Source organism: Podarcis muralis, chromosome 1 (assembly GCF_964188315.1).
Source record: "Podarcis muralis chromosome 1, rPodMur119.hap1.1, whole genome shotgun sequence".
NCBI lineage: Eukaryota > Metazoa > Chordata > Lepidosauria > Squamata > Lacertidae > Podarcis > Podarcis muralis.
Window position 1 is genome coordinate 92,922,503 of NC_135655.1, and position 27,969 is coordinate 92,950,471.

Here is a 27,969-nt window from a genome sequence, read left to right on the forward strand (position 1 = left end):
TGCTAAGCCGGTCGCCAACCCGCCGTTCCGAGGCACACAGCACGCTGCGGACCGTGCCATTCTCGGCCGGGGGGGAGGGGGGAAGCGAGGAAGGGAAGCCCGCCAGGCAGCAGAAGGCTTTTCTGTCTTCCCCACGGGTTTATGCTTCAATCTGTGGCTTTAAGTTCCTTACAAGCAAAAATGAAACTCGTGCTTGATACCTCGGAAAGGGTTTTCAAGACAGAGGGGGCTGTACCATTAGTTGGAGCAGGTTAGTGAAGTGAGTTTGGAAGGGAGGATGGGAAAGACATGGGTTTCTCCTCCGGCGCTTGTACTTTTGGAAACTGCTTTTAATGAAAGGGCTTTAATTATTGGTATGGTTTCAATAGATTAATTCTTTCCATGGCTAATTGCTTTTAATGGTTTTTTTGGTATGTTTTTAGCAGTACACTTATTGTTATCTGTAAATTGCCTTCCAGCATGTTAGTGGCTTTATTTACCGGGCTAATTTTGAACTGACTAGCAGCCGCTCTCTGGGGTTTGGGGCAGAAGTCTTTTCCCTGTCCGACCTGGAGGTGCTGGGGATTGAACCTGCGTCTTTCTGCTTGCCAAGCAGATGATGTCCCAATGGGCTGTGGCCCTTCTTCCGTCAGAAGTGAAAGGCCAGGTCCAGGCTCGGCCGCAGCAGTTATGTGTAATAGTAGTATTCATTCCTTATATTCCAGGGTTGCCTCTGCAATTCAAAACCAATTCCAGAATCTAACTCTTGGACAGTACGGAACTAGATAGATCAATGGTCTGACTTGGCATATGGTAGCTTTTGATGCTTCCAGGCATATCAGCCGCCAGCATCTGCACACCTAGTATTAGAAGGCAAAACAGGGGTTTCCAGGGTTGGTCAGATTATATCCCCCCTCCCCAACCCCTATTTTAGACATTAATTATTGCAAGTATTGTAGCTCCAGGGACCCTGGAAGCTTGTCAGAGCTTCTCTGATTATCAGTAAGAATTGTAGGGAGTTTTCCATGTAATACAGCTTGCCCATCAATCCCGATTTCCGTCTGCAACCTTTCCCTGATATATAAGAGGTTGTTCAGTTGTTGAAGGGTGGTGGAGAAGGCCCAGCTGGCCCCAGAATCCTTTGCAACATGCAGCAGATCCACAGCAGACCCTCGGGGTTTGACTGATGTAAAAAGCATTCATTGAAGGCATAAGGTTTGCAAAACCACTGCACTAGAAGAAAACAAACACGCACCTTTAAAAGTTATGTGCAACAGTCCCTCACCTTGCTTCTACATGTAACTGTGATATGATAAGCAGTGCCTTAGCTGCATGTTATATCAATGCTGGATTTACGTATAAGGTAAACAAATTATAGCATAGGGCCCCACTTTCTTGGGGGTCCCCCAAAAAAATTTACAGGGGGAAAAACCTGGATGTACATTTCCAAAATTTAAGATAAAAAACAAATAGAATAAAACCTACATACAGCAATAGTGTTTTGTGTGGTGTAGGATCCTATGATGTAAGTAAATCAACACAAAAAACAGCGACAATTTGTTGTTGGCAAAGGACAGCTGGACATATAAAGGGCTCTGTTACCTTCAGTAGCTTAGGACCTCATCAAACCTAAATCCGGCCCTGTGTTATATGCATGACCTGGAAGTTCAAAACAAGCAAGAGGAAGGCGCCTTGCTCTCTGTAGTATCTGACGATGACCTTACAACCTGAAGGTGGAACTGCTGCCTCATATGCCACCTTATAACAGAAACACTTCTGACTATTATGATGCATCCTTGCCTTTGCCAAGGGGATGTGACTGGTGCTTAATAGCCAGCCATAGCAATTCTAAGCAAAACAAAAGTCTCATTATTTTGTTAGTAGACTACCTGTCTAATTCAAAAATGAAACACAAATGAGAATGTTAAGAAAAAGGGCAATGAAAGGTAACAGGAAAGGAACTGTGTTGCAGCAGGACATTGTAATGGTGAAGATACAAGCAGGCAAAGCAGGTTAAAATTCTGCCGATGGAGACGGAATCTGTTGTCCTGTTCCTTCTCTCAAATACCTGATCTCTGGAATTTTCCAAAGGGCTTCATGGCTGGGGGTCAGGAGGAGAGAATGGTCTTGTATTCAGGTCTGGCTTAAGTGTGCTTCCTATTTAGGCACCTGGTTGGCCACTGTGAGAAGAGGAGGCTGGACTAGATAGGCCATTGGCCCAGTCCAGGGAGCTCTTGTTAGATTCTTTTGTTAAATGCAGGGCAAACATTGCAGAAAGGTGAAGCGTCATCAACCACATCACTAGCTGTCTCATGAACCATTCCTCTGCACCAGATAGAGCAAAGGTACTTCGCCAATATGGATGTGAATCTTTGATGCACCAGTTGTGTTGTGCAAGGCAGAAGAATTGCCACAAACTAGGCCTTTAAAAAGTTGGGGGGACAACAGGGATTTTACAGGGCTAGCTCTTCCATTGGTCAGAACTGGGCAGCTTCCTCATATGCTAAGGCATGCAGAGTGGACAGAGTGTTGTGTGAGCCAGACAGCTTGCCCTGTGCCTTCTAAGCTAGTCTGCTGCCCTGAGGTGCAGTAAAGAATGCTGTCCTGTTTAAATTAGTCCAACTGGTTAGCTTTTCAATATGGAATTGGTGTGACGGAAATCACCATCTTGTCCTTTGCGTGACACATCAAAATGTTTTGGGCCGGTCAGACAGGGAAATTGCTGGACCAGTTCTGCGGTTTACTAACGTCGTTCTGGATTCTTCAGAATATCTGAGGGAGCAAATCATCTCAGTACCTACAGATGTTGATAATATTAGCCCAAAGTATATTTAATATGGATCTTGTAGCATTATAAGAAAAGGAATGCTTCTAATTTAATTCTACATTAGCCTTTCCTTTTTTTTTCTTCTGCATTTGTTGTATTGCTGCACAGTGATTAACATTTTGTGGCAGATCAAATATCAGAAATGCAGGCAGGTAAAACATTCTAGAGTGCAATATCCCCTTCCTGGACATAGCTACCCTTTTTAAAATGGGCTACTTGGGCAGCAATCCTGCTTGCAATTAAAAAAAGCATATGGCATATACAGTGGTACCTCGGGCTAAGTACTTAATTCGTTCCGGAGGTCCGTTCTTAACCTGAAACTGTTCTTAATCTGAAGCACCACTTTAGCTAATGGGGCCTCCTGCTGCTGCCGTGCCGCTGGAGCACGATTTCTGTTCTCATCCTGAAGCAAAGTTCTTAACCCGAGGTACTATTTCTGGGTTAGCGGAGTCTGTAACCTGAAGCATATGTAACCTGAAGTGTATGTAACCCGAGGTAACACTGTACCAAATATAATCAGTGCAAGCCAGCAGTAAGACACGACAAGAACGGGGACTCAGATCTGTAGTCAAATTTCACACTTGATAATAAGCATGTGTGTTCAAGAGTTGGAGGCATGAAATGCATAATCTGTATATGTTTGATTTTGGTCGAGGGCTCTGAAATGTTTTTACCAGGTTATAACTCTGCCCTCCCCCCAAAAGTCAATAATACAAGGATGCAGTTTTGTGCACCATTACTTAGATGTGTAAGTCTTGAATAAATGTGATTAGGCATGGGCTGCACCTGTGGCAGCTGTTGCCCTACTTTTTACACTAGATCAATATAGTTGTCGCCATATGTAGCTTCCAGGGAGTACTTGCATCCCTACCCACGTGAGTGTGAACAATGAATCATATTCCATATACCCACCCACTAAAGCTTGCTCCTACTAAAGCTCCGCAGGAGTGGAGCTTTCATTTCCATTGAAGTTAGTCTCTCTCCATCGGTTTTCCCTTGTGCTCTCCAGTCAACATTCCAGGCAGACAATAGCAGAGGCGTTTTGGACAGCTTGAATCCCCTTGTGCAAAGCTCTCCCCCCACCCCATCCCACTAAATTTTTTTGCTGTGTGCTCACCTGCTTCCTTCCAGTCTCCAGGATATTAAATTATCTCCCCCCCCCCCGGTTCCTGTGACATCTGTGCCAGAACTTTTCTTGCTGCCCTTACCGTGGGAACGTAAAAGATTGACCTTTCCTTGCTTAAGTGCAGCGATAACAATGAGTAATGAAAGGGGGCACGGGTGATGAAGGTATCTGGGGCATGGACTGCAGAGTTGCCTGCAGTGCAAGGTGTGTGTCAAGCATCCTGCTTCAAAGAGGCACCAAGAGCCGTCCTGGGACTCAGTAAGAGAAGCAACAGCACCGGCGAAAGATGAGGCGAGCTCAGGAAGCCAAGGAAACAGACTGAGAGAACCTGCTGAGGATTGCCCATTGAAATGACTTCTGATCCTGCGCCTGGGAGATGAAAGAGACAGACAACAGCTGAACATGTGGACCATCGTAATAATAATCCTTTCCTCTTCGACACTAACTGTAAGTAACCAAAGAGCCTTGTGTTATTGTTTTGCTGCAAACACACACAAGAGCCCATCCGCTGAAAAGGGAAAGGGGGAGAAATTGGTGAGAGCCTGGTTGATGCACTAAGGCTTTGATCCTATATATATATACGATTCTGTGAGAGTAAGCCCTACTGAACACCAAGGCATTTTTCTTATTGAATAAACAAAGCACTGTGGGATAAAGCTGGAAAAATTCTGAGCTTCATTCCCCAAGGAGAGGACATGAAACTCCCTAAAAACTTGTATGTCCCATACAAAACATTCTGATGCATCAGCAAAGCGGTGAGAGGATAGGAAAAGTGTGCTTTAGAAGGGAGATTGGAGTTTAGTTATTTTAGGGGAGCACATTCACACTGGCAGCTTCAATTGAGGAATGCATGAGATTTTCCTTGGGAAAAGTTTCTTTCCCTAAAGGTGTGCTCAGTGGAAAAGTAAACTTTTCAGACCACGTAGCACAGTCTTGTCCTCAAATAGTTTCTGTGTGCTATGGGGACTAGAATGCTTAAGTGCTGTGCATCTGCAGAGGGGATTAGCTGAATGGATAGTCTCCCGATTTGTTCAGTCTATAAACGTAAGTTTTATGACAGCTGCTTTCTTTATCTTCATAAACCATATTGAGACAGCTGCTGGTTAAAAGCATATTTGCTTATGTTTTATATAATCATTATTGATTGTAACTGATATACTAAATTATATGAGAAATAAATAGCTTTGTTGACATACACCTGTTCAAAATTTTATTTCTTGCTTGTTTGTTTCCATAATGCAGTGTTGTTCAGTTGGGGCTAGAGGAATAAATGTCATGTGGAAATGAGCAAAACATTAAAAAAAACCCAAAACAAAATTTAAAATATATAGAGTTTGTAATTAAACATTTTTTTAATCAATCCATTTCAAATATTTAAAAAATGAGGTATCCAATATTATTTAAGGATTGGGTAAAATTATTGCTCAAAGTACAACAGTGTATCAGACTATTAGTTTGGAAACAAGGGTATTATTTGACCTGTATAACCAGATTTTCATATTCACACACAAATATCCGCCAATTAAGTTGCTTAGCTTAAAAACATAGCTAGACCTGTTGTCGCAATAGGAAACAATGACTCCCACAGGTTGGCTTTAACTTTTGTGATTATAACGTCTTACATTTGTTTAAAATATGATGTAAAAAGAAGTAGCTACTTGGCACCGATTTCCTGAGATAAAAAACAACCTATGCAGAGCCTACATCTCTCCCCACCCCAATCTGCAAAATTATGGGAAATTGGCACATGACTGAGCATGGATTAGCCACGCTGCTTGGGATAATAGGTGCACTGAATGAGTGATTCCACTCAAATCTCTCTTGTGGTGTGCACTCACCACAACCACATACAACCTAGAGGTCTAACAATTCAGTGTTATATTACCTCAGCAGTTCTTACTGCTGCAGATACAGGGAGGGGGGCTGATATTAAGGATACATTAACCCTCTTATTTACAGTTCTCTCTCTGCATTTCCAGTGTTGGGTTTCTAATCTGTGTTCATAGAATGCTGTGCGAAATCCATATCCATCCTGTACTTTGTTATACAACTTTGATGTGCTGTTTCACATCACACAAGTAGCTGTGAACACATTTGCATGGAGTAAAGGCACGAGAAAGCCCCCTGGTGTGTACACAGACAGAAACGAATCTGACACAATTGAAGCCAATGCTGCTATGCACAGCTGGGCAGTAATGTGAAAGCATCCTAAAAGACAGTGGCTTCCCTGAGGGAATTCATTGCTGAAACAAGATTTGAAGCAGGACTTCTTGACTTGTGTCTTACAGGCTTATCCACTACAGAACATCAGCTGTGCCTCACTTACTCTCTATAACTTCAAATATATATATATTTATTTGTTTTAATTGAAAATACTTCAATAAAATATAAAGTGATACAGAAAAAAGGAAAAGTGAGGGGGGAAAAAGAACAACAAAAATATATCTAAAAGTGATACACACACAAACACACATGGAAAAGAAGATACTCCCTTATAGTCTTATTATCCTAATACTTAGGTAAATGTTAATAGCCTACTGCATTCTGTATAAACTCATTCCAGATGTTATCATATTTATCGAAACAGAGTCTGCGCCTATAAGCAGTCCGTGCATAGGTTGCGAGTGATGTCACATCGCCAACCCATTGATTAAAGGGTATCATATCTTTACTTTTCCAGTTCTTCAATATCAAGCTCTTGGCCACCATTAGGGCGTGCAGGATCCATTTTTGTTGTCCCGTTTGTAATTTCCATACAGTAGGTAAATAGTTCAATAGAATATTTGCCACTGAAAGATTTAACTTTTTCTGCACAGTCATAGCTACACAGTCCAGCACCTTCTCCCAAAACTTAATAACTATAGAACACTGTACAAACATATGTTTCAGGAAAGCATTGTCCTTCTCACATTTCCAACACTGAGCTATCTTAGCTAACCCTTTTTTACACAACCATAAAGGAATCCTGGCTGCCTGCAGGAGAGCTGTGCCCTTACCTTTTTCAGTCATGTTGCTTGAGCTACTTTTTAAAGCGCCCCCTTGTTATTTAGAATGGCAGACTCAAGCTGAATAACATCCGAACCCATTACGCTGGAATAATAGAACTGTAGAGTTGGAAGGAACCATAAGGGTCATCTAGTGCAACCCTCTGCAATGCAGGAATATTTTGCCCAACGTGGGGCTCAAAGCCATGATGCTGAGATGAAGAATCTCATGCTCCACCGACTGAGATATCTTAGCAGATCCAAAATACGCATATGCTTACATTTTCTGACATGTTTATATCCAACAAGGCAAGGTAAAAATCCCCCTCTCTCATTGGAACTCATCTGGTTTGGAAACAAAACAGAGCGATCAGACTATTTTAGGTCATGGCTTGGTGTATATATATATATATATTCTGGTTTATTTTCCATTTCAGAGCTTGGACACATAGTTCTCAAAGCATGTAACAGGGCTTTCTAGTGACACACAGGTGGCTGTGAGGGGATTAACATGCTCTATCTGTGGGTAAAACTACAGTGCCTAGGACTTGCCGATTGTATGGTCGGCGGTTCGAATCCCTGCGGCGGGGTAAGCTCCCGTCTTTCGGTCCCAGCTCCTGCCCACCTAGCAGTTCGAAAGCACCCTTAAAGTGCAAGTAGATAAATAGGGACCGCTTTATAGCGGGAAGGTAAATGGCGTTCCGTGTGCTGCGCTGGTGCAGGCTCGCCAGAGCAGCGATGTCACACTGGCCACGTGACCCGGAAGTGTCTGCGGACGGTGCCGGCTCCCGGCCTATAGAGTCTGTCAAGACTGGCCCGTACGGGCAGGGGTACCTTTACCTTTATCTACCCTGCTGAGGCATTTTTCCACCAAAGATGGTTCCAAGCTCTATTCTATGTCTGCAGACAGAAAGGAAGCCTTTTTTGTACTTGCTGTCATCCAGAAAGCTCCCTCTTCTAAAATGCAAGGCTAGTTGTCAAGACTGTTGAGAGTGTGGCTGTCAATTCAGTTTTCCTAGCCAAGAATCATGGTTCATGATGAGTAATAGTTCATTGACGTAAGGCCCAATGTCATGAGCCATGGTTGTGGTTGAGCAGGCCAACCATCCCCACATTTTGCTCCCTTTTCCTAGTGAGGGCCCAAGAGTACACCTTCCTTCTAGGTGTGATTGTGCAAAGTTTGAACCCTACCCTCCCTTTCCTAGTTTTAGGCAATTGCAAATCTGTGTGTTTTTAGATTACACCCCTGCTCTTCGCCAAGCTTCTCTGGAATGTGAAGCAAAGGGGCACCTTCCCTCCTGTGTTTCCATCTTCGCCTGGAGTCAAGTACTGTCACAAATAAGTTAGGATAAGTATTATGATTTCCATGCTGAGTGACTGACAGGTAAGAGAGGATCTCCCTTCCTCCTGTCATTGCTCAAATGACCAGCCAAAGAAAAGAAAGAAGCCCTTAAAAACACAAGAAAATAAACCCGAGGACTATGTGTGCCACCTCTATAATCTATCAGATATATCCCACCCCCTAAGTGCGACAGCCTCTTTGGCACTTGCCATAGGGACCAGTCCAGGCCATCTGAACATCTTATGGTTTAAAACTGTACAGATTACAGTCAGGCAGGTTGTAAATATTTTTTTAATAAATAATAAATTTAGGCTACATTCCTAACTAGGAGGTGATATGTTCAACCTATAGGCAGATTTATGCAAACTTAAGAAATGAGCTGACCAAAATGCATACAGATAATCTATTTCAATCTATTTAGTCAACTTCCAGCCCTTCTTTATGGGCCAAGGCTCAAATGAAACCCCAATAAGAGCAGTAGCCTTGTTTGCAGCATTTAATCTGTTTACCTGTTGCTTTCCTGTGTCTGTCACTGCTAACTGGAGACCTTTCTAACACTGATGAAATGTATGCTGTCTGCAGTTAACACTGGCCAGTTTTGGAATGGTTGCTATAGCTGAGCAGGACTGGCTTTGTTAAGACTGAAAGAGACTCGCCCCATTTTGATTTGCTGTGTGCAGAAAAGAACAAAAGAAAAGAGCGGGGGGGGGGGGAATGGAAATTCCACACATTTGTTATCCTGAATTTTAGCAGGGCTGTTCCTGTCTAGGTTGCCTTTTCCGCTGCCAGTTGTGAGGGATTTCCCCTCTTCTTCTCTCTCTTTTTTGTGTGCATAGTTATCCTGTTCCGATATTGTTCGAATGGCAAACAGCAAGGGTTCATTCATTTGAAAGAGATTTTTTTTTTTTTTTGGAAAGGCAATCGAAGGAGCAGCAGACCAACAAATCCTGCCCACACATTTTCAAGAACTGGCTGGGTTACCTTGGTATCGTAACCCGATGTGTTAATGCAAGTTTACAATGTACATTAGATTAAAAGCATTAGATAAATGTGCAGATGGCATGGAATTTGCTCAAAGCAGTGCAAATCAAATATGTGCTAAGGGGAAACAAGGATATCCCGCTGTTATAGGACAAAGCCCCAGTGTGCTTTCGACTATACCTGCTGCAGGTCGTGTCAAGCTAATCTGGGGTGGCTTTTGTATAAACTCCCTCTAATTCATGAACATATCTTTTCAGTGAAAGAAGCTGACTTAAGCCCTTTGCAATCTAACCCTGATGACATAGACTTTTTCTGTCAACATGAAACTGGTGTAGTTCAGCTGCTTCCACTGAAATCAGTGGCTTGGGAGAGCCCCAAGGACCAGAGCCAGAGACCTGGAGGGGCTGCATTTGATCCCCTGACCCGAGGTTCCCCACTCCTGCTCTAGTGAGTTCAAAATGAGCTCAGAAGGGCAGGCAAAACTTCAAAGGGCATTCTCTGATTTTAACATGCTGCACTGTTAGGAATCCATCTATTTCTATAACTGTAACTGTAACCTGCCCATAAACCTTTATGTGGATGTTTTGTAGGGTGTGTGTTTGGCTACTGACCAATAAAAGAGCAAATGCTTTCTCAACTAGCAGGTCAGAGCCTTTATTTCATCATGTGAAATCATGAAAATTATGACAACAGAGGAAGAACTCTGCAGCTTGGTCCTCTCCAAGGAAGAAGTGAATGCGACAACTGGAAATGAATCGCTCCGGAGTTCAGGTAAAACTGTGTGTGTGTGCGTGCGTAAGGAAAAAATAGGCTGATGTTGTAGCCATGGGTTCACTTGTGGGACTCATTTCCAAAACAGAGATGGCAGGCTAGGAAAGTCCCAGTCATCAGAGATACCAGGATACGCATCAAGGATTCTGGAATGAAGAAGCAGCTGTTTCTTTTTGTCATCGTTTTTGATAGAAAACTAGACTAATTTCAGCCTCGTTTCACTCACATCCTGCTTTTGTGCTTCTTGTATAATGTTTGAAAAAGGAAGCTCCAGTTTCAAAAATTTCAGTGTTGCATGGAATCAAATCTAGTGTGCTCAGAGAGTACAGTGGTACCTCGGGTTACATACGCTTCAGGTTACAGACTCCGCTAACCCAGAAATATTACCTTGGGTTAAGAACTTTGCTTCAGGATGAGAACAGAAATCGTGCTCCAGTGGCGCGGCGGCAGCAGGAGGCCCCATTAGCTAAAGTGGTGCTTCAGGTTAAGAACAGTTTCAGGTTAAGAACGGACCTCCGGAACGAATTAAGTACTTAACCTGAGGTACCACTGTATTGTATTTAGTAGCTAGACTAAAATATTTCCCCCTAGTATGGTGTCCACAGAGACCTGGGTGAGTGAATGTGGGTGTGCATGTTTCAGGTGGGATAGGGAATGGTTGACTTCTGGGAAAGAGATTTCAGAACAATGGCTGGCTGAAAGGTAGTATTGATCTGTTTCCTCCTGGTCTTGATTAATGACGTTTTATTAATATAGTCATTTCTTAAATAAACAACACAGTGTCCTTGCCCTTCCTGTTTATCAGTGAGGTGAAGTCTGGTGATAGCCATCCAGTGGGTCTGTGGGAACCTTTGACATTAATGGCCCTGTCTGTCATCTATCTCCCCCCCCCCCCAACTATGCTTTATCTCTATATGCCATTGGCATCATGGGGGTCCTCTGTTAGGAATGACAAATGCCTACTCCAGAAGATATGTATATGGGGCACAATAGTATACAATTGAACAAGATCACTTCTCCTCCCTATTCCCAGCACACTCATCACAGTTTCCTTCTCAAATGCTCCTGGAACTGCCTGATTAATGCCCACTTGGCTTAGTTAATGGATGCCTGTAGGCTGCCAATTCCCGTGGTGTCTGTGCTCTACATGAAGCAGACCCAAGTAGTCTAAAACAAAGTATGAGCATGTGAAGATTCAGAATAAATAAAAGGAGCCCTTTGTATTTTTGCACCAGCTGGAAAACACCTGTAGCGTCGGGTGGTGGTGGTGGTGGCAGCAGAGGGAATGATACGAAGCGCTGCTATACATCAGGCATTGCTGCGTAGGTAGGTTTTTCCCTTCCTTGTAGCCCCTGCAGTGCCTAGATGATGCCAAGTGGGCTGCTCAGATTAGTTGGCAGTGAGTAGAGCTGCCATCTAGCCCCTCCACATCATCTCAAGCACTGATGGCCAAAATTCTGGGGTTTGCTCAGAGAATCAGCCAAACTGATTTTCCAGCTAATCCATCAGAAGCAGGGACCCTCAACAGAGGAAAAGCTACTCTGGACAGAAGTGTGTGTGTGTGTGTGTGTGTGTGTGTGTGTGTGTGTGAAAAATGATCGCTAATGCCTGCACAAATCTGGGAGTTTTAAACTTTGAGTTTCCATCACAATTTGTGACAGCCCTAGAGAAGCCACAAGCTTTCCCAGAAGATAAGATACTGATCATTTCCACTATAGGTGTAACAAATGGAAAATGAGGAGTAGAAATGTACTTAAAGCAGGGTTGAGGAACCTCAGGCCTGGGGGTCAGAATGTGGTCATTCCTCTTCCTCGTCTGGATGGCGTGAGGTATGTAACTTTTGTTGTTCTTCTTGACTCCTAGACAGATGCCTTGGAATGTGGGATAATATAACCTGCTGGCTGTCTTCTTCCATTGGGCAAACAGTTAGCGTTCCTTGCCCCAAAGCCTTCCAAATGGTAACTGGGAAAACAGGTAAAACTTACAACATAACACTTCCATAGGCACTGTCTGATGCCAGGCTTTCCTTGTACCCTGTCAAGGAGTAAAGGCTGAGTCCTCAGTGTAACACAGGCTAGAATACGGTTTGTCATGTACTATTTTTCTAGGGAAAGGCACATGAGTAGAATCTTACCTAGAATCTAGGAGCTGCTTCCAGAAACGTCTGATGCTGCTATCTTAGCCTTGCACAGAGTTATCATTACTATTATTAATTAAATTTATATACCACCCTTCATCCAAGGATCACAAAAGAAAAAAAGAAAGAGGTAGAAAGTCAGGTCACAGACCAAGAGCCCTTCTGGGGCTTGGCTTAATGGATGTTGCTGGATGTCCCATAAGCTGATTGGCATCGGGAGGCATAGCAGGTTTCTGCATTTGCTCCTTGCCTATTCCCCTGTGGGGCATTTGCTGTTCACCCCAGGCGAGCAGGTGAACAGTAAATTCCTCTCCAGGATCCCATTCGGACCAGAGTGTAAATTCTGTAACTGTTACGTTGGCTTTTTCTTTCTGTGACGTCAATCAGAATTTGACAAGTGGCACAACCTATTTGGATTTTTAAAATTGTCATTCCTAGACTAATCCACCGTCTATCATGGGCAACTGGTTGTGGTGGTTGTATACATAATCTCTGGATTCATAGGCAGTATGGCACTGAACACCAGCTGCTGGGGAGCCAGAACGGGAAAGAGGGCTGTTGCCTTCATCTCCTGCTTGTAGGGTTCCCACTGGTTAGCCACTGTGTGCAGCAGGATGGTGATTCAGATGGATCTGTAGCCTGAATCATCTTCTCATGTTCTTGTGCCACACATGGAGAGAATTTGGACCAAGATCAGGGCTCAGATCCCAACAATGAAACTTTTTAGGCTTCCTATCTGCAAAACGAGAAACATAATGGGCTGCCCGCAGAGTGCTTCTGAGGAAACTGCTTGTTCATATAGATATAGATATGGATCTATAAACACACAGATAGAAGTGGTAATTTCCCCTTCTGGTCCACGGGAATAAAAACGAAGCATAATATAAACAAGGAAAGACGGCTCCTGCCTGATGTATTTGTTCTGTCGTGTTTTCATGGAGCCATAGTGAAGGGTTGCTTTGGATGGTAATTAAGATCAGTGATAAGCTAAAAACATTAAAACCCATGTAAACATTCTGCATATTTGGGTAGGCTTCTCTAGGGGGGGAATGTTTTTAGCAGGCACCGAAAAGAGTACAGTAAATTGAAGGTGCCTGCCTGATGTTAATGGATAGGGAGTTCTAAATAGTAGGAGCTGCCACCCTAAAATACTGATTTGTTACAAATGGGTGTTATGTGGCACCTTTGCAGTGCCAGTTCTGCAGATTGCAGCAGTTGAGTGGACATATAGGGTAAGGTAAACTGGCTCTTAAGGGCTTTATATTCTAATAGTAACACCTTGAACTTGACCCAGCAGCAAATTGGCAACCAGTGCAGGTCTCTGAGCACAGGTGTTATATGCAGACAAGGACTCACTCCTGTCAGCATCACGTCGCACCATTCTGCATTAACTGCAGCTTCCGGATCAAGCTCAAGGGAAGCCCCACATAGAGTGCATTGCAGTAGCCCAGTCTTGAAGTAACCAATGCGCGAACTACTGTGGCTATGTTTTCCTGGTGTAGAAACAGTTGTAGCAGTTGTACCAGTTGCAGCTGCAGAAAGGTGCTTCTAGCCACCAAGGTTACCTGAGCCTCCATCGACAATGCTGGATCCAGAAGACCCTTTCTGGGACTGGCAAGTGTGTATCAGGGCAGAGGGCAGGTGGAGTCTGACTCAGGAGAGGGGGGCAGTGGTTTGTGGGGACCTGTATCAGCCAGGAGGCAATAATCAGAGGCGGGTGGAGGCTGGTGGAGCACCAGATGGGTTGGAGGAAGAGGAGGAAGAGGCAGGTCAGGCAAGGGAAGGGCCCACCTGCTTCCCCACAATCTCCTGTCTCCCAGAACCAGGAGGGAATTGAAAAGGGATGAGCAGAGGAAGTTTCCATGCGAGCACAGTCTCCAGCTGCGTGTATGCAGTCCGGCAGAGGAAGGTACATAAACTGGCAGAGGAGGAGTGGTCCTCTGTTGCTGCAACTGCTCCCCAGAGCATGGAGCTGTAGAGGCGACAGGAATCACTTAGCCACAGATCCCCTGTCTTGTCAGGATTCAAGCTCTTCTGGTTCTTCCTCATCCACTTCACCACTGCATCTGAGGACTGCACAGCCTCTCCCAATTCAGGTGTTATGATTCAGCACCTTAACAGCCTGCTTGAGAGGGTCTGGAAAAGGGACACCGAGCAGCTTGTCGCCTGATCGCTGGGAACACTGCAAAGCTGCTTTGGACTACAACTCCCATCAGCCCTGCTGGCTGGGGCTGAGATGGATGGAAGTTCTTAGTTCCAGAGCAGCTGGAGGGCACCAGGTCAGGGAAGACAGACAGACTCTCCCACCAGCTGCTTGCAGATGGAAAACTCAGCCGCTAGAGGGAGCTGGTAAAATTGAAACAACTCAGCTATTGGCTTTTTCCCCTTGCTGTTTTGATTTGTTATGCTTGCTCTGGGCTTGATTGCTTTAATGATGAAGGGTGATAAGAAAACCTTTAAATACATATTGATCAACCACAGCGTTGCCCCAAGACATTTTGGTACCAGACGTGAACCACAAAATGGTACCCGAGCGTACCTGTCAGGGAAGAAGCGGGAAGAGTATGAGAAGCTCTGTATCAGGAACCAGGAAGTAATAAAGATCTATATGTGATGTGTTCCTTGCAGGCCAGATATGCTGCCCCAGTGGATCCTGCTGCCTAAGGTGGTCACCTCACCTTGGCCCTGATCTTTCAGTTACATTTTAAACAACCTGAAGCCTAAGTATACTTAGAAAGGAGTCAGTCTCGTTGAACATAGTGAGACTTACTTCCAATTAATATACAGTACTTAGGATTTAACTGCATACCATTTACTATACTATAGGTGACTGATGCTAGTGCTTTATGGTTCATAGCATGCCATAACAACCACAGCGTAAGTGTAACCAGTTGTGTGATATATCTCCACACTTGCAATCCTGAAATGATGTTTTCATTCTTGGGAACCATTTATTTTTATGGTGCCAACAATGAACTTTGTTCCTTGTAAAACAAAAAAAGTAAAACAGAGACAGAAGCAGGAATGTCTGTGTTCAGACAGAGTCACTTAATTGCTCTTAAACATAACAGGATTAATGCATCTCTTTGGAACATAATGAATACAGCTATTTTTGTCCGTGGTTTAAGAACAGTAAACAATTTTCTGCTCCACTAATGGCTAATCTTGAAAATGCTTTGCTGAAACAAGCCAGCTTCATAAACTACAGTTTGAAATTGGCTTGTTTCAGCAAACCATAGTTAAGATGAACCACAATTTGCCCGGGTTCTGACATCACAGCAAGCTGCAGGTAATCTAAAAGGGAAGCAAAAACTTCCAGACTCCACCATGTGGCCTTGAATGTGTATTTACTGTATAATAGCTGCTTTCACCAGTGCTAATTGCAACTACTAACTGTATGACTTATTTTGTTTCTGTCATTGCAAACCAAGGGTTTATATATCGTAACTGCACCAAAGATGGCTGGTCGGAAAAATATCCAAGACCCTATATTGCTTGTGGTTTAAATGTGGAAGAGATTAATGCTCCTATAGTTGCGTGGCAACGTAGGGTAAGTTCAAATAATCAGTACAGTATCCTATGGGCACTTTCAAACGGTTGCTGTTTTTGGGTGGAATTCAATACTGAAAATTCAGGTTGGGCAATTATAGTTGATTGGAAGGTCTTTCACAATAAACCTGCTTCCCCAAAACATGACCTTTTGTGATAAGGAAAGTGAAGGAGAAATTCACTGGGCAATGTGGGATGACATTCGCCTTAAAGGAATGTCATCTAACCTTCCTGCAAACAAACCAGTATGAATGCTCAACGGGCAGGTCATCGGGAAGCATCAGAAGTGGGGTGGAAGTGGTTTGAGCACACATTCTCTGTATTCCTGGGTATTTCTGCTTGTTTAGATTGACCCTCTAAACCACAGGTGGAAAACCCATTAGGATATCCTCTCACCAGACTCTTTTGGATCTGCATCATTTCCTGATAACTCTGGATGAGGTTCCTGCTGATATTCAAAAACTGGAGCCAGAGGAGAGGAGGAGAATCCAGTTCCATGGCTCTGTCTTCTGTTGTGCTTTTAAAACTGCTGCTTGTTTGATTTTAGCTGCTGTTGACTTTGCTTCGTAGTTTGTTTTGTTTTTAGGCTGTACTTTTATTGCACTTGTTTTTAGATTGGCATAGAAAGGTGGGATATAGAAATATCGTAAATACATATGTTTTCGTTCTGCAGCAGAAAAAGTGCGCTCAAGCCACCTATACCACACTTTTAGATACCTGCCTTCATCCTATGCATTTATCATCCGCCAGTGGCTTACTCGGGTTTGAAGCACAGCACTAAAGAGCAGAGTAGGAAAAGGTGTTGCAAATAGCCCCACCTGGTGACAAAACATAGTATTATTCAGTCATAATACAGTACAAACAGAGCCTTTCTCCCTTCAAAAATTCGTTATACGACAGCAGTCTGTTTTAAGTGACTGACGCTCAGTTGGGACTAGTTATACACAAGCGCAGTTGACATGGAAGCAAAGCCTACTGCCAGGCCATTGATTTCTGGCACATGAATACTGAACCTGTAGGCAATGGTAAAACAATTTAAATATGTTGTCAACCACTTACAACCCTCTGTGGGCTTTTTTTTGTGTGTGTCTAAATTTTAAATCTAGCCTAATTCTACCTGGGGCAGTGTTTTCTAATCACTCTGATTGCAGGCAAAGCCAAATTAGTTCATGGTAGTGCTTTTAGAACAAATGATGGGACAGCATGTTCTGAAAAAAGACATGTTGTCACTCCTTTTGAGACAAGTGGGTTTCCTACACATTCACATCTCTGCCTGGACTGAGTGTACCTGGTTGTTTCTTGACAGGTCTCTTACCTGAGGAAGTTGGAGATTGTGTACACCATCGGAACCAGCGCTTCTCTGGTGGTGCTGACAATTGCCTTGGGCATTCTGGGTTCTTTCAGGTGAAGAAGAATTATTCATTCCTTTTTAAATACAGTGGTGCCTCGCAAGACGAAAATAATCCGTTCCACGAGTCTCTTCGTCTAGCGGTTTTTTCGTCTTGCGAAGCAACCCTATTAGCGGTTTAGCGGCTATTAAAGGCTTAGCGGCTAAAAGGCTATTAGCGGCTTAGCGGCTTAGAAAAAGGGGGGGAGCGAAAAAAATCGCAAGACTCGCAAGACGTTTTCGTCTTGCGAAGCAAGCCCATAGGGAAATTCGTCTTGCGAAGCACATCGAAAAATGGAAAACCCTTTCGTCTAGCGGGTTTTTCGTCTTGTGAGGCATTCATCTTGTGGGGCACCACTGTATTTGTTTCTACTTCCTGGTTAATCTGTGGAAAAAAAACAACCCCAAATGAATAGTGAAATAAAGTGTTATTTCAAAAGCCGTTCCATTGATCTTTCGTCAGATATTCATTCTGAAAGGGCTTCCTGTTTTGCACAGTAACAGTGGGGAAGTGTACATTCTGTTCAAACGTCAACAGGCAGAAGTGTATATTCAAGTGGGTAGAAGAAAAAACTTAAGTTTTAAAACTTAAGCTGTGGATTTGGGAAGACGATCTGTATGTTAGGTGGATATCCTGCTCATTGGATAAGTTTTTCAGGTGGATCTGATGAAGCCTGGCAAAGAAGCAACGACTGCATCCCCCCCTTTTTATTGCCTTTTTATTAGTTCTTTTGCCTTTCTATTAAAGCAGGGGTGCAACCCACAGTTGTCAAGATGCTGTAGGACTCTAGCTCCCATCAGCCCCAGCCAGCATGGCCAAGAGTCAGGGAGGTCTACTCCGGAAACATCCAGAGGGTCACAAGTTCCTCACCCTAGTGTTGTGGGAAAGATGATCTTCAGTCCAACAGTTCTCAGTTTTACCATCAATACGTCAGTTTTGCTTCATGATGCTATCAGATCAGGCAATGGTATTGGATGGTTGCAGAGTACTGATGAGGTTCCTGTTGATTTGAATGACCATTGCTGAGTGGTAGCACACTTTGCCTTGTATCCATGAGGCCCTATATTTAATCCTCAGTGACTTCAAGTAGCAAGACTGAGATCTCCAGGACTGAGATCTTGGAGAAGCAGTTTCCTGTCAGAGCAGATACATGGGTGTGGCCAAGGGGGGGCAGAAGGGTAGCTCCTCCCCCCTAGATCAAGTAAAACCATAGAAATACTTAACTAACTGACCAATCATGTCAGTTCTCCCCCCCCCCCAATCCTGGCTACACCCATGAGTAGATGGGTTTGATGGATCAATAGTCTGATTCTGCTTTAGATGGTATAAGATCTGTTCATATGTCTGATAAGAAACCCAAGCAGTTCCTTGTTTAGAAAGTGTCTTGATGCTTTTCTCTTTGGGCCACAGAAGGCTTCGCTGTACGAGAAATTGCATCCACATGCAGCTCTTTGCATCGTTCATTTTGCGAGCTTTGGCAAACTTCATCAGAGATCCTGCCCTTTCTGAAGACACTGACAATGCAGTCTACTGTGAGTTACACATGGTAAGGAAGAAGCCTATAAATATCGCCTACCGTCCAGCTCATCACAGGTTGAAGAAAGGTGCCTGAGAATTACATTTCCTTTCCATCCCTGTGAGCCATTTTGTCAGAGAAAATGGCAGACTTGAGGTGCAAGCTTATGTGAACTTCCCTGGTGCAGACCCATTGAAAACTGAGGATTTACCTATGAGTAAAAAATGCCAAGGAGTGTGCTGTTCATCTGCTTGTTTGTGTATGTATGTATGGTCTGAACATAAATAATATATTGTTTATATATTTAGTTGTTCTTTGGTTTTATGAATACCACAAGCACAAGGGGTGGATGTTCAAACTAAATGAATGAAATAATCATAAGGCCAAAGAAACCAAAGAGCAAAACGTGTTTAAACACAATTTGGATAACGTGTCGTGTGGCATCATGGCACTTTACAAGGAAATGAATTGAAGTGCATTAATCAGCTCTTATCAAGATTTCACAAGGGAGTGAATGTGAACCTCTGTGATTGGCAATAGGTTTGAAAATGGGAAATGGGAAAACTGTTCAGGACTTAAACAATAATAATTTGTTGCAGACTTGTTGATTTTAAAAGATAACGTTTTGAATCTTTTACATCATTTTTTTAAAAAAAAGAATACAGTATACATTTAAACATGGATGCTAGTGGTAGAAATAAAACAATCCAAACCAATACATAAAATACATGGGCAATAGCGACTTATATCCCATGATATCATACTCAGAACAGACCCATTGAAATAAATGGATTTAAGCAACTTCAGTCCATTGATTCCCACAGGTCTATTCTGTGTGTGATTTAGTTGTGTATCACTCAAAATCTACAGTGAGAATGACAAAAATGAGTGTAGTAATTGTAACAACCACAACCCAACTTTTACACCGGTGATAAATAAAGCATGACACAGCAAGGTGAAGCTTGGGAGCGGGACTGTGAAATGCCTAGGGAAGGGAGACAAAGCACATGCTGTTTAGCTTCTCTTCCTCTTTCCTCAGGGCCGATGTAAGATTATCATGGTCTTCATTAACTTCTGTATCATGGCTAACTACAGCTGGCTTCTTGTGGAAGGGCTTTATCTTCATACCTTGCTGGTGATGTCTTTCTTCTCCGAAAGAAAGTTCTTCTGGTGGTTTGTGGTTCTGGGATGGGGTAAGTACCAGTTGACACCAGTGGGGGAGCCGCAACAGAATGCTGCACAGTATTATCCCCCAGTGACTCCATTTCAGTCCTTGCTCTGCTTCCCTTGCCTTCCTGCACTCTTCTTTGCTTACCCTCATTTGGTGTGTCTCTCACTTCCTGTCTCACTCCATCTCTGGCACCACAACTTTAAAGCACAAGGCTTCCCGCAAAGAATCCTGGGAGCTGTAGCTACAATTCCTAGCACTCTTAACAAGCTCCTGTTCCCAGAATCCTTTGGGGGAAGTCATGTCCTTTAAACGTGTGGTGTGTACACAGCCTCTGGCTCCCTCATCTTCGTTCCCTGCTCTTGCTTCCTGCTTTATTTCTCTTTCTTTTGTCCTCTTTGCTACATTGCTTCTTTCGATGCTTCCCCTCCCTCTATTCCTCCTCTTGCCTCCCCACTCGCTGCTTTCCTTTTGTCTCTCGCTATCCTTTGCACAGCTTTGAGGTGTGTGATGGAGCAGGGTTTGCGGGGGCAGAATGTATTGCTTACACAGCTGAGGTAACAAAAACATTTCAAAGAAGCCAATAATATGCATGCATAGTCCTCAGCAGCCAGTTTTCCACAGGCTCTTTTTTGTTGTTGTTCCCTTTTGAGTTGGGGACAACTGAACTGAAACATGTGCTTGTGTATAGCTTCATATCCCCCTGGGTATACAGTAGTACCTCGGGTTACATACGCTTCAGGTTACAGACTCCACTAACCCAGAAATAGTACCTCGGGTTAAGAACTTTGCTTCAGGATGAGAACAGAAATCGTGCTCCGGCGGCGCAGTGGCAGCAGGAGGCCCCATTAGCTAAAGTGGTGCTTTAGGTTAAGAACAGTTTCAGGTTAAGAACAGACCTCCAGAACGAATTAAGTTCTTAACCCGAGGTACCACTGTATCAGGAGAACTTCTCTTTGGTTTGTGGTTGTTCCCATTTTGCTTCAAATTGATTGGCACAGAACCACAGGACTTTGCTATTATGCGTCAAAATATTCATTTAGCTGGTGATGGGATAGCTGCATATTCCTGCTTTGCAGGCCAGATAATCCTCAGGGTCCCTTCCAACTCTACAATGCTATGATTTCTTGTGCGTTGTATGATTAAGGGCTTTCCCACACTTCTGCTTAGTCTTTAGCTCTAAGTTGGAACAAAGGGCAATCCGCAAAACACCTGAATTGCTATTTGCTCCAACTGAGCACTAAAGAGTGGTTTTTGCTGTGGGCGAAAGGAGCGGGAGAAGAGGAAGTATGGAAAAGCCTTAAGGGTTGACCAGGGGGTCCTCTTTTTTTCTTTACTGCAGGCACTCCAACTTTCTTTGCAATTGCATGGGTCACGGCCAGACTATTACATGAAAATGTTGGGTAAGTTGTGTTTCCATTACATCTTTCCATGCTCTGTATTTATTAGCATTGCCTCAGCTGTGTCCCCATAGAACCTTTGACAGCTGGTTTCAAATGGCTGCAATCCTATTTTCTTGCAATATTCTGAGACACTGAGAAAAGAAGAGAATAACAGTAGCAGTTCAGTTGCAATTAATACTGATCAAACCACACCTAAAAATAGTGTGTATCCCATTATACAAGTGCCTGGCCAGTATAAAAAAATCTGCAGCTTCCTTGTGAAAACTGAATCCGGACATATATTGTCTCAAGCAATCGCCATCATTCTATGCTGGGGAAGTCAGGTCAGTTAATCTGGTTCCAAACCATGTTTATGTCTTTTGTTCTGTTCCAAGAACCATTTGTAGCCTTCATTTGTCATCTAGAACTCATACTTTTATTATTATCAATAAAAGAAAATAGGCAGAGTTTTCATCTGAACATCACATAGCAGCAGCAGCAGCAGCAGCAGCAGCAGGGCATTTATGAAAGACTCTGTATTAAAATGGCAAGAGGGGAAGCAGCTGTATCTGCAGTTATTGTGATAATAAATTCCAGAAGGGCAGCTGTTCCTCGCCTGTTGCATCAAAAACAACACAGATTATTGTGGAACCTTAAATACTTCTTTTTTAAAAAACGTATTGTTGCATATGCGTTAATTTGCTTATGATCATTTCCCATCCAGCAGGGGGAGTTGGGTTGTTTGTGAAGTGCTGTTGTTTTCTCGTTGCAAAGACCGTGCTAAACGAAAACACAATATTATCTTGAAAAACAAGGAAGTGTTTTCGGAACCTCAAGTCAAAGGATAAGAAGCTGACTCAGCTGCATTGCTGTGAGGCCTCTGGACTTTGACGTTTGACTGGGGTTGGAATATGGTATCAGAAGTAAAAATCTTTCAGGCCAGCAGCCATATATACCTGTGTTATAGTCAAGGCTTTTTTCCCCAGCCAGAACTTGTCAGAACTCAGTTCCAGCACCTCTCAGGTGGGCGCCATTGCCATTCTAAGGGAATAAGGAAGGCGATCACAGCACCTCTTTTTCAAGAAAAGTAGTCCTGGTTATAGTGAGAGCCAGGTGAATCTGTAGAGGCTGCTCTATGAGACTCTACTAACCTCAGTCTGTCCTCAGCCAGCCCTCACCTCAGCCCTGGTCTTCTTACTTAGCCTGGGGCCCTCCAGAACCACAAGGCTGTTTTAAGCCCAGCAGCAGCCTCCTGCTGCACATCTGATGTCCTGTGTGAGGTCAGCTGTGTGGCAGGTAAAGATGCAGCTGGGCAGAAAGGCTGCCTGCAGTCACCACAGGGCTATGCAAGCCCAGACAATCAGCTGATCCTCAGGGCTTGCATGCATAGCCTTGTGGCTTTGCCTGCACAGTTTGATTTCAAAATGCACAGGCAAAAATGGGTCACCTGACACCATTGGGACTTCCCTTACCAGGTTGAGGCTGATCAGGGTCTGGATGGATCCCGCTCCTCCCCACCCCTAGACCAGGGTACACTTCCCCATCCTGGGGGTGCTTTGGACTACAACTCCCATCATGCTGTGCCCATTGGCCAGGCTGGACGGGGCTGATGGGAGTGGCGAAGAAGGGCATCAAGTTGAAAAAGGATGGCGACTAGGGCATTGCCGATTTGTTGAGCTCCTCTGAATCATGACTCACAGTAAAATGCAAATGTATTCTTCTGCTTTTCCTGCTTGTTTTCTGCACACTTGAGTATTCTAATAGTTTCATCCACCCGGTATAATTTGAAAGGCCAGGATGGATGCCAGCTCTTATCTGCTGGGCATGTTGCCTTGCGATATTTTTCCTTTGAAGCCAAATATTGCTAACATGATGCTCGCTGGCATTTGTTGGCCTGAAAAGCACAATGAATGAATTTTGCTATCTTACAGATGCTGGGATACTCATCTTACATATGCCCGGTGGCTCATTCAAGGCCCTGTGGTAGTTTCTATTGTTGTAAGTCTGAATTACAATGCCTCTTCTATTTTTGTACCAAATGTTATTCGTCTGTGGCCGTAATAAACAAATTCATGCTATTGCTGTAAGTCCATTTCACAGCGGATTTCTGAGATGAAGATCGAACTGAAGAGAGTAAATTTGATGCGTGTCTTTCAAATATGTGAATGTCAATGCCACCTTTTCATTCTCTTTGCAGATCAATTTCGTTTTGTTTGTTAATATTGTGAGGATTCTAATGAGCAAACTTAGATGGCCAGATGGAAGGAACAAGGATTCCAGTCAATACAAGTAAGACAGCTTAAAACAAAAAACAAAAAACCCCTCAGCCTCACACATAAGCACAACAGCAAGAGATACCTGTGCACAGATGTTTTACCTGTTTGCCTGCAAATATATGCAAAGATATGTATCACCCAGATAAACTTGTCTGATTAGCTGCCTCAAGGACACCCACCCCAATAAAGTGCCTCCAGGTCTGCTTGTGCTCCTTTTGGAAAGATCTTATCCCCATCTATAGTAGCAGCAACAGAGCACAAATCTGGATGCAAAGCCCTGAGCGTAGTGTGTTGAAAGCCAATGGAGAAAATCCCCCTCCCCTCTCTTGTAATACAACAACCTTGGTTGTTGAATGCCTTGGTACTCGTCTGTTTTGGCTCCCGAATGCCGCAAACCCAGAAGTGAGCGTTCTAGTTTGCAAACGTTCTTTGGAAACTGAACGTCCGATGAGGCTTCTTTGGCTTCCAGTTGGCTGCAGGAGCTTCCTGCAACCAATCGGAAGCTGCACCTTGGTTTCCGAATGTTTTGGAAGTTGAACAGACTTCTGGAACAGATTCCGTTCGACTTCTGAGGTACCACTGTACTTTGGTTAAGCGCCATCCCTTGAAACTGAAGAGGTAGGCGATTTAGGAGAGAGAAAATGAAGTACTTCTTCACAAAGCACAGAGTTTAAACTATGGAATTCACTTCAAGAAGATGTGACGACGATAGCCATTAACTTAGGGAGCTTTAAAGGGAGCTTAGATAGATTCATGGAGGATGTCCATGGTGCCTGCTGCCAATATATAAAAAAACAGAAGCTGCAGGGACTTCTGGGACCTAGACCCTGTGACCTGTTGTCTGGCGCTAGTGATACTGCTGATCTTTAAAGGCAGACCTGCACTGCCCCTGAAACTTCCCTTTGCGTTTTCTGCTGTTGCTACTGGAGGGGATAGTTCTGCCTACAAACTGAGATCAATATGAAGCTCACCCTCTTTAGGCCGTTTCTTCATTTCTGTTTTGTTCTGTTATCTCTGTCTTTACTCCTAGGAGACTCGCTAAATCCACACTCATCCTCATCCCTCTCTTTGGAGTCCATTACATCATATTTGCTTTCTTCCCTTTCGATACCACGAACGGCACCATGGAGATTCAAGCTCTGTTTGAAAAAGCCATCGGATCTTTCCAGGTAATCTGTTCCTTGGAAGGTCTTCATCATCTTCAGATGAAAGAAGCCCCACCCGTCTTTTGCAATCCAAACAGGCCGTTTTGGCAAACCTCCTTAATGTTTTCCAGGCCCCCGGGTGTCTAGAGCAAACAGGATGCAAAGAGGTAACTGGAATTCTTAGGTAACTAGGACAGGGGTGGTTATTGGCTAATGCTTTTTTTTTTTGGCCCAGGTGCCACATTAACACTTGGCAAATCTTTTGTAGGTTGCATGCCAGTGGTGGATATGGTTGCACCACTCTCTCTCATTCATACTTTTACATACACAGAGAGTGTGAACAAACACTCAGACCTGGGCAGATCAATTGAGGAGGACAGGTTATTACCTTCTTTCCACTGGTCAAGTGGTTGATTAGATGACCGGGGAGGGAACTTTTCTTTATCCCTATCAGGGTGTTGGTCTCTGCCCATCCCAGTGCTGTCGATTCTCCCCCACCTTTCACCAACATAATTGTTGGGTCTTGGGCAGCTCATAAATTGGGAGAGGGCAGGTGAGTCCCTAATCCAAACGGGTTTAGCCATGCCTGCTTTAGGAATAAAGTCCAGTATTTCTCATGTCACCTTGCAGGACCGTCTTTATAACAAGGACCTGTTCCATCTTGCCCCATGCCTCACTTTCTTCTCAGAATGCCCTTGTTGCAAGAAGGACCTGCGTGAGTTTGAAAACACTGCAACTGCTAAAATATCCAATTGGTCCAACAAAATATATAATTTCTCTTGTGTAACAATCCAATCCTAACCCATGGATCTTTGCCGCTGGAGGGGCTTAACATATGACACAGGTGACCTCTGCTGCCACACTTGCTGTGGTAGCAGAAAGCATTGCACTTGAGACGCTACGCATGGCAGCGTTCGCACAGGTGATTAACCAGCATGGGCCCCCGAAATGGGGTGTTATGGGGCAGGGATAGAGCAGAGCTGACCATGGATCACTGGTTCCAAAGCTGCTCCAGCTTTCTAATCCTGGAGCTCGTGGGAGTGGTATGGTGGAAATCCCACCGCCACCTTCTGCCCTGACCAGGGGCACCAGCTTCAGGGGGCCGAGCCCTTTGGGGGCCCCTATGTGTGTGTGATTCCCCCCCCCCCGCACCTCTTGCCCCGGACTAGTTTGTGGTGGCAGGACTTGGGATGCAGTAGTAGACAGACCACTCTTCTCTGGCCCTGGTTTAGATTGCTCTGTAAGTCACTCTGTCTTTTCTTCACATCTGGCAGCACACTGCGTGCCTGGAAGGTCTACATGAGCTTTTTCTTGCTTCTATATTTATTCTGGAGTGCCGACCTGCCATTTCCAGTTGTATATCTCATGACTGACACGGGCCTCTTTTGTTCTCAGGGCTTTGCTGTGGCTGTGCTTTACTGTTTTCTTAACGGAGAGGTGAGTTTCCCATAGATTGTAATGTACTAAAAATCAAAATACGTGTTCTTCTTATTTGCATGTTGACCCCATAATGTTTTGTTTAGGTCCAGCAGGAGATCCACAGAAAATGGCGGCAGTGGCACTTAAGAAAACACATTCATTCGCAGAAGCATCACAGCTGCACATTTCCAAATGATGTCAGTGGATTCACCCAGGTGCTGCAGCTGATGAAGCCCAGCCCCCAGGAGGAAAGGGCACCTTCTGCCCCAAATCTGAGTCAAATGTGATGGATCTTGTGCAGGAAAGAACTAATTGCTCACTCGGAGGGAACTGGAAAGCTCAAGAATTGAGATTATGGATCTGAAAGCTATATTTGCCCCTTAATTAGCTGTGCGCGGAGTCTGGCTTTGTCTGTGCCCAGAATCTTTATTATCCCCTGGAGGGTTTTTTTTATTTTTTTTACAAAGAAGATGTATGAAGATTTGTTTCCTGGTGGAAGATTCCCTTCTGACTACACCATTCTAAGATGCCATTTTCTAGTGGGGTGTGAGTGCCAGATTAAAGGGCTTTTCTGATTTGTTTTGTACTGCTGAATATTGTGCGGCATTGAATAGTTTGGACAAGACATGACTCATGAGCTGCAATTCCTTGGGGAAACATTGTGTTGTCTGGAGACACTTTGTAGAATACAAGCTTTAAAACACACACACACAGCAAAAAATTACACCCTTAACTGGCTGCAGGATTCAACGATGGATTGTGATCAGCACCGAAACTAGATCTCACAGGTTTGCAGCTTTGGACCTTGGACATTCAGCTGCCATGATGGTTGTGGGAATATTTTTTTAATTACTTTACTTTCTCAGAAGATGATGTGTCTGTCAGCCCATGTATCTGTTGTTCATGCTTTTGTAATCTAGAGGCTTGACTGCTGTAGCACATTCTGTGAAGGGCTGCCTCGATGTTTCAAGAATAAGGAAGCTGGGTGCCATATCTATTCTCCATTGTCTACCTTGATTTCCTGTTGTCTTCTGGGGCTAATCCAAGGTGCCTAGAAAGCCCTAAACATCTTGCGTTTTGCATATATTACAGACTGCCTTTTCCTCCCATCGTACAATGATCTCTTCAATAAGCTGAGAAGGCCCAGCTAATGATCTCGGTACCAAACCAGAAAAGACATCAAACACATGCAGAGCGTTATTTGTAGTGGCTGATGTATTACTATTGAACTCTTTCCAGGTAGACTTGCCAAAGCCAGAGCTAAGTTAGATGTGTTTGCAAGACTGTTCTTGAGCAGATGAGTGGGGTTAATGTGCAATTCTTACCTGCTTTATTACTTTCAATGGGTTGCATGTCTGTATTTTTTTATATAAACATATAGGTAGATAAACATGGCTTAGAGTCATAGAGTTGGAAGAGACCTCAAAGGGTCATCTAGTTTGACTGCATGCCAGTAGAGCTTGAGCCGACAGAACTTCAACTGTATCATGTCCAGCACAAATGGAACAACACCACTCTGCCAGGCTGACTAGTGGAGACGATCACACCATTAAAAACTTATTCCAAATGTCAGGCACGTGTGCTTGGGTCGTTGCATCTGATTTGCTTTCACGGCTGCCTCTGCAAAGTGCTTTCTCTCCCCTTCCCTTGGTGAAATCTGTGCTGTTGCTCATTTGTACCATCTGGATCATGCCCCTGTGTCACATGATGCAACTGCAGGAGCCACAGCTAGCCCGATTGGGGAGGGAATGGGTGTCAGGGACTCCCCCCCCCCCCATTTCTCGGGAGCAATGTATACTCATTGAGAAGCAGCAAATTCTTCCTCCATGGGCGGCAATAGCTCACAAGAAGATTCCAGCACTCCTCCTTACTCATAATTTGTGGCTGTGTATTCCTGGCCTTCTCTTCTATTGTGCAGAGTTGCAGCCTTGCCCACAGAAGTGCAAGAGCCTTCAAACTGGTAGAGCGAGCAAGCAAAA

The 27,969-nt window shown here is 44.0% G+C and overlaps 1 protein-coding gene across 3 annotated transcripts; it reads left to right on the forward strand.

The window, feature by feature from the left end:
- Positions 1–27,562, forward strand: SCTR (secretin receptor). Of its 3 annotated transcripts, none has more exons than XM_077935302.1 (13): positions 1–4,379; positions 9,881–10,010; positions 11,874–11,984; positions 15,579–15,697; positions 17,003–17,100; positions 18,495–18,630; positions 19,640–19,793; positions 21,111–21,171; positions 23,082–23,148; positions 23,348–23,439; positions 24,457–24,595; positions 25,967–26,008; positions 26,095–27,562. In XM_077935302.1, exons 1-13 carry the CDS (start codon positions 4,335–4,337, stop codon positions 26,275–26,277), a joined length of 1,377 nt encoding a protein of 458 aa, XP_077791428.1. In that variant the 5' UTR covers positions 1–4,334; the 3' UTR covers positions 26,278–27,562. The 3 variants fall into 3 exon arrangements, with proteins under 3 accessions (XP_077791428.1, XP_028599940.2, XP_077791438.1); XM_028744107.2 differs by having other exon boundaries at positions 9,884–10,010; XM_077935312.1 differs by lacking the exon at positions 1–4,379 and having other exon boundaries at positions 9,884–10,010; positions 11,878–11,984.
- Positions 27,563–27,969: the final 407 nt, after the last annotated feature.

Excerpts from the sequence above, each read along its gene's own strand:
- SCTR (XM_077935302.1), top strand. The coding sequence starts at position 4,335 with ATGTGGACCATCGTAATAATAATCCTTTCCTCTTCGACACTAACT. Across the intron at positions 4,380-9,880 it reads TTTCCTCTTCGACACTAACT|CAGGTCAGAGCCTTTATTTC; the intron begins GTAAGTAACCAA and ends TTTCTCAACTAG. Across the intron at positions 19,794-21,110 it reads GTTTGTGGTTCTGGGATGGG|GCACTCCAACTTTCTTTGCA; the intron begins GTAAGTACCAGT and ends TCTTTACTGCAG.